This window comes from Pelecanus crispus, chromosome 7 (genome assembly GCF_030463565.1).
Source record: "Pelecanus crispus isolate bPelCri1 chromosome 7, bPelCri1.pri, whole genome shotgun sequence".
NCBI classification, from domain to species: domain Eukaryota; kingdom Metazoa; phylum Chordata; class Aves; order Pelecaniformes; family Pelecanidae; genus Pelecanus; species Pelecanus crispus.
In genome coordinates, this window is record NC_134649.1 from 32052989 (window position 1) to 32065338 (window position 12350).

General features: G+C 38.8%; 1 protein-coding gene across 1 annotated transcript in view; it reads right to left on the reverse strand.

Moving 5' to 3' along the window:
* DOCK3 (dedicator of cytokinesis 3) overlaps window positions 1-11279 on the reverse strand; it is a 205192-nt gene extending 193913 nt beyond the window's left edge. The window contains exons 1-2 of the mRNA XM_075714594.1: window positions 11231-11279; window positions 10397-10480 (exon numbers count right to left, since the gene is read on the reverse strand). Of these exons, the coding sequence (XP_075570709.1) occupies window positions 10397-10480; window positions 11231-11279 (133 nt within the window). The remainder of the gene's footprint in view (window positions 1-10396; window positions 10481-11230) is intronic.
* Between the last annotated feature and the right edge of the window lie 1071 nt (window positions 11280-12350).

The window sequence follows — 12350 nt, forward strand, 5'->3', positions numbered from 1 at the left end:
GGCGCATGGGCAAAGAAGAGTGCCAGGGTGCAAGTTCTGAGGAAGACACCTGGCCATCCCTGGACATCAGAAATCTGTGGGCAAAGTTGGCCAGGCCCAGCTACTACACAAGCAATGAGTTCAACTGCCTGCTTATCACTCTTCTATCTACTGCAGCCCAGTATTCAGACAGGCAACCAGCCAAACTTGCCCAAACCCAAAAATTTCACATAATCTAAATGCACTTTCCATAAAAATTCCTCTTATTTTTCCAGCAACTTCCTACTTCTGATTTTTTTTCTTCCCCCTACAGAGGACAGATATAGTTTAGTGTCTGCAGCACTTAAAACAGCACTAGGAGAACTTGTCAGTAATTTCCTACAGAGAATAGAGAAGAACAGAACAAAGTAACTGTGCATTTTGTCTCTCTCAGAAAAAGGACTTCATATTTGGCTGAATTATGACATAAGTCTCATTTAGAGGCTCAAAAGTGGGGAAGAGGGCCTTGATTTTGTTTTAAAGACAGCCTGCTAGTCTAGAATTTTTTTTAAGGAAATCTGAGTCAATCTAAAAGAAAATAATTGATGAATTCAAGACATTTGCAAATCTTAGTATGGAAAAATTAAAACCAATCTTCTTTATTATACAAATTTCTCATGAAGACAAGATGTAACACAAAGATTATTTTCCCATTAAATTATTGCTTATATTAAGAAATAAAATGCTGTATTCAATTTATTTCTTAGTTGATGTGGTGTGTTGACCCTGGCTGGATGCCAAGTGCCCACCAAAGCTGCTCTATCATTCCCCTTCTCAAGTGGACAGGGGAGAGAAAATGTAACGAAAAAAGGTCGTGGGTCAAGATAAGGACAGGGAAATCACTCATCAATTACTATCACAGGCAAAACAGACTCAACTTGCGGAAAAATCAGTTTAATTTATTGCCAATCAAAACTGAGTAGGGTAATGAGAAATAAAATCAAATCTTAAAACACCTTCCCCCCACCCCTCCTTCTTCCTGGGCTCAACTTCACTCCTGATTTTTCTCTACCTCCTCCCCCCAAGCAGTGCAGGGGAACGGGGAATGGGGGTTGCGGTCAGTTCATCACGTGCTGTCTCTGCTGCTCCTTCCTCTCCAGGGGAGGACTCCTCACACTCTTCCTCTCCTCCAGCGTGGGGTCCCTCCCACGGGAGACAGTCCTCCACGAACTTCTCCAACGTGGGTCCTTCCCACAGGCTGCAGTTCTTCATGAACTGCTCCAGCGTGGGTCCCCCACGGGGTCACAAGTCCTGCCAGCAAACCTGCTCCAGGGTGGGCTCCTCTCTCCGCGGGTCCACAGCTCCTGCCAGGAGCCTGCTCCAGCGTGGGCTTCCCACAGGGTCACAGCCTCCTTTGGGCACATCCACCTGCTCCGGCAGGGGGTCCTCCCCGGGCTGCAGATGGATATCTGCTCCACCGTGGGCCTCCATGGGCTGCAGGGGCACAGCTGCCTCCCCATGGTCTGCACCAGGGGCTGCAGGGGAATCTCTGCTCCGGTGCCTGGAGCACCTCCTCCCCTCCTTCTTCACTGACCCTGGTGTCTGCAGAGTCGTTCCTCTCACATATTCTCACCCCTCACTCCAGCTGCAGTTGGTGTGCTGGTGTTTTGGGTTCTTTTTTCCCTCCCCCGCCTTCTTAAATATGTTACTACAGAGGTGCTACCACTGTCGCTGATGGGCTCGGCCTTGGCCAGTGGCGGGTCCATCTTGGAGCCGGCTGGCATTGGCTCTGTCAGACATAGGGGAAGCTTCTAGCAGCTTCTCACAGAAGCCACCCCTGTAGGCCCCCACTACCAAAACCTTGCCACACAAACCCAATACAGTTGATCAAACTTCATGGCAATCATATCAATATAAACATATATGCAAAAACAGATCCTTCAAATGAGTAATTTCTAAAACTCCATAAAACTGTCTTCAACACCTGCTTTTGAGTTGCCACATATTTTTAAGGCCACAGAAAAAAAATAAATGCATTTATCCTGTGATTCATTGCTACCAATATTAAATACAGCATGCTGCTAACTTTTGTATTCATAGACTCTGTACCTTAGAAATAAACATACATTTTAAGATAAACAGAATGGCAAACATCTCAGTAAATACGGAAAAAAGCCGTTTTATCTAAGTTTGTGAACAGAACTGTAAAAGTTAGAACAAAAAACGATAAAGCAGGTGTCTATTAATGATTTAGATGTGCAGGGTGGGGGATGAAACATGTTTCCAAAGAACTACCTTATTTCTGAGTTTCCTGGTTTTAATCCTAAAACGAATCTTCAAAGCTTAAAAGGTATGTGTTTACAGAGTCGTAAAAAACAGGAATGGAAGGACCCGTGAGAAATCATCTAGCTCATCCAAGCGATGTTTAGCCTGTTTTTAACAGTATCCGATAATTTATCATCAGGACTGAATGACACAGCACTCCTTGCCTGTGGAAAATGATCCATACAACTTCTGCAAAAACTAAATTCCAAGGTATTTCTGCACAGTATTCCAAGGAAACAGAGTATATTTCTGCTACTCCACACAGACCAGTTTGAAAATGGTGGTGTTACACAGGCATCTTTTCAGAAGAAATTTCTTCCACTGATCAACATCAGCCAAGAAAACTGCATGTAACTAATATTTTGGTATAGTACTTGAAAATCTAGAATATTTATGTCAAGCGGAGATGGCAAATCCTCACTGGGCAACCTATTTCATTGGCTCAGACAACATACATGCACTTTATAACCTGAACTTCCCTTGCTGCTATTTGAATCCAGGATTTTTTCTTTTGGAGAACAGGGAAAACATTTTGTTGACTTCTGTTTTGTAGGTTCTTTTACACATTTGAAAACTGGTATATTTCCCTTTAATCTTATAGATTGTGCTCTCCATATCTTAAGTTTTCCTTTCTTGTCTCTTTCCTTTTTCAGTGTGGTAAAGTATTTTTAGAACCACCTTTTTCTAAGTTCCCTCCAACTCCATGCAAGCAAGATACAGGAGAAAGAAAAGCTCACCAGAACCTGAAAGCACTAAATTGCAAAATGTAATTCCTTATTTGCTTACAATGAACATCATCAAAAACTCATTCGGTATCTCAAAGTAAAATTGAGGTGAGAAGAGGTACAATGCTTTTTTTTAAAAAACACATTTAGAAAATTGCTTCTGCATTATTCACTAAAATGAACTAAACCTTTATTCTGGAATTAGTCTTGAATAGATTAATATTGATCTAATCATACATTCTAAAGAACAGTTATTTTGGAGGATTTAATCACGATAGTCATCAAATCCAGGCAGGTGCTTCAGCTAATTGTGATCACAACATGCACCACATGGTTAGACCTCAATATTGACTAATGTTTTTAGATGTTACTGTACTACAAATAACTAATTGTTAATACTTTAGCATTATGGCATTCATCTTCTAGTGATACATGGCCTTTAAAGGGTACTGACTTCAAGAAAATGCTGAAAAGATGAGATTTAAAATTAAGAAACAAAAAAACGTAGCTATGAAGTGACAAGAATTTTGTCAGTAAGTTAATGTGAAACAACAATCATGAGTATCCACAATTTGAACAGATTAACTGCCTAGTAATGATCAGTAACTAATAAGAATTTGAGGACTGATGAAGTTAAGGCATAAGACCACAGCTAGAACACCTACAAATCTCTACAGAGAAAGACTGTACTTCATGCACACAATGCCTCCCCCCATTTCCTTTTCTGACAGCTAAGAATATTCTCAAACTGCTTGACCTAGCGGATGACCTAGGGAAAGGAAGACAGATAATTCTAACTGTTTTTCAAAAAATTAATCAACGTACTGGGTCTCGCTTGGATGGAGTTTACTTTCCCCACAGCAGCCTGTCTGGTCCTGTGTTTTGGATTTGTGGCTGAAACAGTACTGGTAAGAGACCAACATTTTGGCTATTGCTGAACAGTGCTTGTACATGCTTGTATAACATCAAGGCTTTCTCTTTTTCCCAGTGTGCCACCCCCAGTGAGTAGGCTAGGGGTAGGCAAGAAGTTGGAAGGGGACATAGCTGGGACAGCTGACCTGAATCAGCCAAAGGGATATTTCTTAATATATAACATCATTTGCTGTAAGAAAACCAAAAACCAGAATATTAGAAGCACCAATGTCCTATTCAGGATCAGAAGGAGAACACTAAATATATCCCAAACAAGTCTGATGAATTTCAAGTATATATCATAGTCAAAATAAAGTAGATCAAGTGATGAAGACATCCTAGAACAGGCAAAAATACCTTCAGTGATACAGATGACACTGCAAGCAAACTTTTTTTCTTTAACCACACAGGAAGATAGGTACAGGATTAGCCTACTGCTTACACCGTAGCACAATTAAAACTGAAGAAAGCATTGTTACGTCTGAACACGTGTGAGAAGCTGGGGATGAATCCAGCCATTTGGACTGCATCTTAATGTTGCATTGATGTGTATTTCTGGGTAAGTGTCATGACAAAGCCACATACTTGATAAATTTTCATGAATGGAGGTACAAAGCTTTTTGTTTGTTTTAAAGAAACTGACAGTATATTAGATATAATGCCTTAGTAAAACAGAAACTGTCAGTGCAGGAATTACATACACATTCCTAATCTAACTGATTTTGAACACCTCATGGTTTACATTCCCAGTATGCCCAAGGCAAAGGTTTAATCTAAGTACTGTAGAAGAAAATGAATGAATCATATCCATTCCAGTGTGTTCTAGACAAGTCACTGTATCTTAAAGCCCTATTCCAATTTTGCTTTTACATGGACTCTGCTGCGTAGTGTAGTAGGTAAACCAAGCAGGCTACCTGAAGCAATACAGCCACGCTGCAGTGATCCATGCCAGCTAAACCTACCATAAAGTCTAAACACGTTTCAAAGGTGAAACATAAAATCCAGGAAAAAACACAATCCTTTACAGCTGTTTTTTTCAATACCATCTAACAATGATTGAAAAGTGAAGAGTAGGCTGACCTACAGCTCTGCCCTCTGTATACCTTGCACAGCAAATAATCCATCAAAGATTACTTCCATGGCAATAAAACTGGAGAAAAACAAAAGGAAAAGTACCCCATTATGCCTGTTCCCCCTGCATATTAAGACCACTACTTGCTCATAACTTTTTCTTCAAAATGCATTGTCTATACATATACACATACAATGTCTATACATATATACCTTCACACTGCAGGTTACTTGCAGGCCAGCAATAAAAGCTAAATTACTTAGCAGTATATGCAAGAATGTTTGCCTGTCCTTCCCTTTGTTTCTATGGCTTTTTCAGCTGTAAGTATTAGGCTTCCTGCTTAGCTCCTCTGAACCCTAGAATTCAACAAGGCCTCTGCAGAAGCAGGACAGAAAAATGGAGTGGGAATGTATATACCAACACCACACCAAAAAAACGCCTAGGTAAGTAACATATCTTTCACCTACAACTACCTGTACATATGGAAATTCACAGTGTGGGAAACCTGAAGCCATATTACAGAAACCTGCATACTCTTAGATAAAGACTGAAAAACAGTCTTTCCAAAGATGTATCACACTCAGAAGGTTCAGCAATAGTGAGATCCCAGTTAAATTGCAAAAGGAGCTCTGTGGCAGGCCTGCACATCTCAATCTCTTAATCTGAGCGATTAGAAGAGCTACCAATGTTTTTTGATCTTTACTTGAAAGTGCCTTGAACGAAACAGGATATTCTTTCTAAGAGCCACCTCATAACCCTTTTCAGGTTTCCACTTAATCAACAAGAGGTCTGTCACATGGAAAAAAATCATCCCTTTTGAGTACACAGTAGCAGAAAAACAAAAGGGTCCTAACTGAAAGCTATTGATCTAGTTTTCAGAAAAAAAAAGCTCAAATATCTGCGTTGAATAAAGTAGCATCAGCTGCAGACTGTAGGAAAAAACAAATTCCACATAATTTCTTGACAAACAGGATTCTGAAAATAAATTATGTAAGTATTTATGGTAAGTCCTAAAGCCAAACTTGGTTCTTAAAGAAAGCACTGCTAGTAGAATACGCTACAGGAACTCAAACCTTCTTTGTCCTACAAAAATATGTATACTTTGCAGTATTGCAAGTAACGCTTAATCTGCAGGAAAGCTATCTTTTGCATATACTAGCCAATAAACAATTACTTTTACCTTTGAATCTGCATATAAGCTGCTTGCAGAGTATCTTTGTGCAGAGCTGAAGGTACTAAAAGTGACCCAGAGGAGGGACGGTAACAGTGCTTAGCAGAAGCTTCTTGACGCTAAAACCACTAAACGCCAAGACCACCTTGTTCCGAGCTTGATGCTCTGAGCAGTGCCAGGACAGGACAAGCAGCAGATGAATACTGAACCCAGCCTGCCAACACCATGTCATGGAGCAGCCTCATGCCAGCAGAGCCACAGGAATATGCTAATAATGCAGTCAGAGAGATGCCACAACAAAAGAAGAGGAGATACAGTGTGTTTTATCTTGGTGTTAGCCAAGTAGAGGGCCATCAAAGAAGCCATTCCTGTGCTCCAAAAGACTAGTTTCAATAGCCAGGCAAGATCTTCCACAGCAGCTGTGTGGGTCCAACAGACTTCAGTTCCACTGGCACACTCCACAAAAGGTAAAGAAGAAAAGGGATAAAAAGGGAAAAATGGCAAAGAGGAAAAGGGACGTCTCACTGGAGACATCTGTTTCAGGGTAAACGCAAATTACTGGGATTGAGTCAATCTGGTCCAGCCAGCCACAGGACAGCTCCCGACTCCGGGTGGAAGGAAACCTGCATTGCTCCCAGAGCAGTGATAGTGTCAAGTGTGATTCCTCATTCATCTGTAAGGTACAACTTGGAAGCATAGCAAAGATATCACTTCAAGCACATTGAACTCTTCAAAAATTTAAGAAAAAAACTAATTGCAAGATGTATCTGCTGCTTAAGTGTCCCAAATACTGGAAAGCCTTCATTTGACCATACTGACACTGCTGGAATAACAGTGGGAAACTTTAAATATATTACAAGCATGGCTTAAGAATGCTATTATTAACATACACATACATTAAAACCTTGTAAATAAATACTTGTGTGTATACCAGAATTTGCATGGGTAAGATAATATTCTTTTAACTAGTGCTTCAGGCATCAGCTAGTGTTTCTTTTCTTCAGTGAATATGTAAAAGTCTCAAGGTAATAATTAAAGTCACTGAAGTTGTAGCATTTTTCATCTAAAGAAAACTGCTCCCTAGCAATAAAAATAAATGGACAAAACAGACATTTTAAATTTACTCTAAATGCCAGTAGTTACTCACAGCTACTGCCAGTGGCAGGGCGATATACATATGACTTGAAAAATAGGGTGTTCTTTAGAACTCACAGTCCACTTGTGTATTTCAAACAATCAGCATGCTCATGCTTTGTCACTTGACAAAAGAAAAGTTTGTCTTTCAGAATTTATAGGTGGTATATTATTGCCATACCCTTTCACCTCCTCAATGTGTGGCATGTAAAGCAGAGAACACCACACAGTGGCAAGACCGTAAGTGGAAGGACTCAGAGAGGGGAAAGCTGGAAAGACAAGCATATGTACAACTGGTATCTTGAAGAATGTTACCTTTGACTGAGATCAGTCAAGGATCTCAGAGTCCTTTGTGCAAACAGTAACTATAAAACCACCCTAGTAACATCTGCAGGGGGGTTGGGCTAGATGACCTCTAAAGGTCCCTTCCAACCCAAAGCATGCTATGATTCTAGGTCTCACACTAATGAGTATATGAATGCTACCACTAACAGGAACATTTATTTTCCCATCTCTGTCTGGAAAGTTAGTTCCTATATTGATACAATTGTATTCATATTTATTAGCCTTAAAGACACAAATATGTGTGTATGTATATATGTGTGTATGCGTATATATTTGTTCTTTTACTCTGCAAATACGTATAAAACAGCTGCAGAGGTACCCGAGAACTTGATATAGAAAATTCCCTACTCTTTCATTTAATTGCTCTAAATGCAGTAACTGCTTTTTACACCAGTCACTACAAAAGAGCACTTGCTCTTCTGTAATAATACTACAGTTATTCAATAAGTCATTATGAATAAAAATAAGCACATTCAGAAGTATAGCTAGTATTTGAATCTGTCAGCCTTGAATTCTTCAGCAAGTCTCCAAAATCATTCTTCACATCACTAGAAGGTTTGTATGTATGTGAAACCTTTTAACCCAGACAGCAAAGTCCCTAATGTAGAGAATTTTCACAAACTATTCTAAGTGAAGCTGAAACAGTAATGTATCTTCTGTTGATTCCCACAGTAGTGACCCTTATTTGCACGGGTTAACATTAATTTATCCAGTTTGTCTGGACAAAAGAATCCCCAGCAAGTAATGCAGAAGCAAAAGATGAGATATGTTGCATTCTACATTTGCAAGGCAAACCAAGGATGGTGTTAAACAACCACTTTTAAACAACTACTACTTTTTTTTCTTTTAAGAACGTTCTTCGCACGTTTAGTGTGCTTTTTTGCACAATTCACACATGCAGAAGCTGCAGCACAGACCATCTGAATATTCAGATGAGTTTCATATTGTGGAGTTCCAGATGTTATTATAAAAATTAATATATGCTTTTATATATGTAAAGTCCATGGTAGAGTCACCTCAACCAAAATGACAGGATAGAGGGCTTAAAAAACAAAATTTAAAAAAAACCTCTGTACGAACACCTCCTTCCACCCAGGAAAACACTTTGTTTGAGGGCCTCCTTTCTCAGCAATTTGAAGACTGGCATGAATTGCCTTTGAGGAATCACCCTCAAAACTACTGGCAAAGGAAATATACAAAGCCTAATTATTATAACGCTGTAAAGAGACATTGGATTATCCTTTTGATTTTCTCTAAGCAACCTGCTCCTTCAAGATTTTGCTTTTATTTTGCAGAGTTTTGAAAGTTTCCTTGATTACCACAAATGGTTTGAAAATACCACGACTGCTTTCAGCAATATACACTGGTTTACCTTAGAGTTATATTATCCTATGTAAAGTAATAAATTTTTCCTGAGCTTGCACCATGTACTAATTCACAAGACCTGGTAGAATGACTACAATCAACACTCAGTGCTCAAGTGAAGCTTAGCCCATTACACCATGTATGTTTTTTTAAAAAAACATTATCATTTGCTGGTATAATACTACAGGTATTGTTTACAGCATGTTGCTTCATGGATTAAATGTCGCTATTGTACTGCAAAACTCTCATTCAATGGAAAATTTTTACAAGTGTAGGTGAAGAAGCTACCACTTCCGTAGAAAAATTAGCATGTAAGAGGTCACTTTTTCATGAAGAGTTAAGTCAGTAGGTAAACAAACAAAACACCTCAGTACAAGAAAAAGCATCAAGAGCAAAAGACTGTTCTGGGCATGAGAGAAGAAAACCTGTCTTTTGACAAGCATGCAGAAGGTTTGTGTAGCAACATTAACACTGGAGATGAAAAATGACTGTAAACTGAACAAACACAAAAGCAGACCTACAGCTTTGTGGAATGTTAATTTGGAATTCAAATTTGTGGATCTGGTTTTGAATTTGTTTGTTTTGACGCTTCAGGATTACGGTTACATTATTCCACCTCAGACTATACTGAAACATGTTCTCATACCATGACCAGAAGTCAACCTACTTCTCAATAGACGTGTTTTACACCACTTGCTTACTCTGAACATTAGGATAAAAATCATTCTCCTTTGAAATACAACTTCAACCATGCTATTCATGTGAATAAAGCAGATGATTAGGACATTCAAGTTATTCACACACAGACATCTCCAGCCATATAAGAACTACAGTTACAAATAACATTTACAATGGCATTTTCCGTTAGGTACAAAAAAAAAAAAAAAAAAACCACATGAAGATAAATGCAAAGCAATTCCCCCTAAACCCATATTCTTTACATTTTTTCTAGTATTGCTCCCAAATGATTTGCTAATTTATTTCATACCTAATATTTTTCATGTGTTCAGATGTTTCTAAATAATAAACACTGATATACTTAATTGAAATGCATAGCAGTAACACTGAGAAAATATAGTAAAAAAAGATACTGGTTATATACTTTACATGATGAAAATTCACTGTAAGACCCAATTACAATACAACAATCAGGTCACGGTTCAAGATTTTCTGGACAGATGGTTAACTTAAAACACACTGACCCCCTATCAGACTGGATTAGTGCCAACAGCACTCAGCCTTTCCTATGGAAAGTGGGTCAGATTAGGTTTTATTCAAGTGCTTTTATTTGATGCATCATGATTTCTAAACAACTTAAAATCTGCTAGATTAAGATATTTGTATATTGTGATATAGAAATTGGGATTTCTTCTTGGATATCACACTTACCTTCACATTTCTCTAGGATCTGGACAGTTTCACCTAGTTCCAGGACCAAGCCTTGCGGTACAGCTCCTCGGAAGCTGCATATCACTAGAGGGTGGGGAAAAAGAGAGAGACAGACGTATGAGGGTTGAATCTTTGTGTGAATTTTTCTTCTAAGCATAGCATTTTAGCTCACTCCTTACATAAAAATAGCTATTACATAGTTGCCCAGAAAACCTGTCAGTCAACTTTTCCTCATCAGATATCTTTATTTCGGCCCTTATCAGAAGTTAAGTTCAGCAGCAACATAAAAGCTGTGCTTTTTAAAAGACTTTTTTAATTAAGCAAGGCTTGTAATCACTTTAATCACCAAGCCCTGATTCATATTGCATACAAAGATTTCCTTGTCTCACAATTCTTACTCTACTACACAATTCATCAATGGAATAGGCAATCCTAACTGCAAAGATTATAATAGGAAGTCAACTGCAGGAATTACTTTCCTCCAAGTTGGAACTATTTGCAGTACCATCTGTGCAACTAATACACTGCAAAAATCCTGTATTACCATACATTATTATATTTAAGTAGATATATAAAAGAATACATAAGAATCTGTACTTTTCACAAGCATACACTAACATGACACATATCTTAAATATTTTTCTAGGTATCTTTAGTTTTCATTAACCAGGGGAAATAAGAACCCATCTTAAAGTTTCAGAAAATATGAATACAATCAAAAAATTACAAAATAAACCTCAATTTAAATTTTTTTTCCCCAAAAAAAACTGTAGTGTGTAATGATATATTCTTTAACCATATTTATCAAAATACAATAGGGATATGGGTAGGTACCTGAAACATGACATGTCAAAACAAAGAATGAACTGTAAATAAGGTCCATCCTCCCCACCCAGTGCCGTAATACCTGTTCGTCACCATTTAAAAACTCACTCAGGCACAGATTTAATTTAATCATTCAAGTACCTTGTTCTAAGTAAATACACGCTCAGTCACAGAGTACACCCTGTATGTCACCTACACACACACTGGAGCACTACAAGTGAAATTCCATGAGTTGAAATAGTGACCTCCAGTGGGCATCGTCCTTTTTTCCAATTTAAGAGAACACTCTCCTTTAAATGCAAACACTCAAGCTACGGTTAAGATGTTCCCAGGTGACATAGCTGCATTTCATCTCCCTGAATATCTTTTTATGTCAAAGCCACGGAATCCCTCATGACTAAAGACTCTCTGTGCATAACTTAAAGCAGTTAACCAGAAAGTCTGAAGTCCGGGGGAAGAATGCCATGGAAACGAAGACCATCATCTGCACCATCTACCACAAGGTATGTTTCTTGAACCTTGAATTTCCAAGAAATAATGAGAAAAGTATAGAAAAAACCTCCACCAAAATAAAACACAGTTTCAACCATATATACATATTTCATTAAGGGAAAGGGCAAGAAAGAACAAACTACATACACCAGGCAAACACCCACACAGATGAGAGTAATATGAGAAAGAATTTGAATCAAAACCTGAAGAGGACCAAACAGCATCAAATGTTTCCTCTTCCACAGTGAGACTCAATGCAATGTTTAATTAAAGAGGAATGTCCTGGTTTTGGCTGGGATAGAGTTGATTTTCTTCCTAGTGGCAGGCATAGTGCTGTGTTTTGGATTTAGGATGAGAAGAATGCTGATAACACACTGATGTTTTAGGTGTTGCTAGGTAGTGCTTATGCTAGTCAAGGACTTTTCAGCTTCCCATGCTCTGCCAGGTGCACAAGAAGCTGGGAGGGGGCACAGCCAGGACAGTTGATCCAAACTGACCAAAGGGCTATTCCATACCATATGACGTCATGCTCAGTATATAAACTGGAGGGAGTTGGGCAGGAGGCAGCAATCACTGCTCAGGAACTGGCTGGGCATCAGTCAGCGGGTGGTGAGCAAGTGCATTGCGCATCACTTGC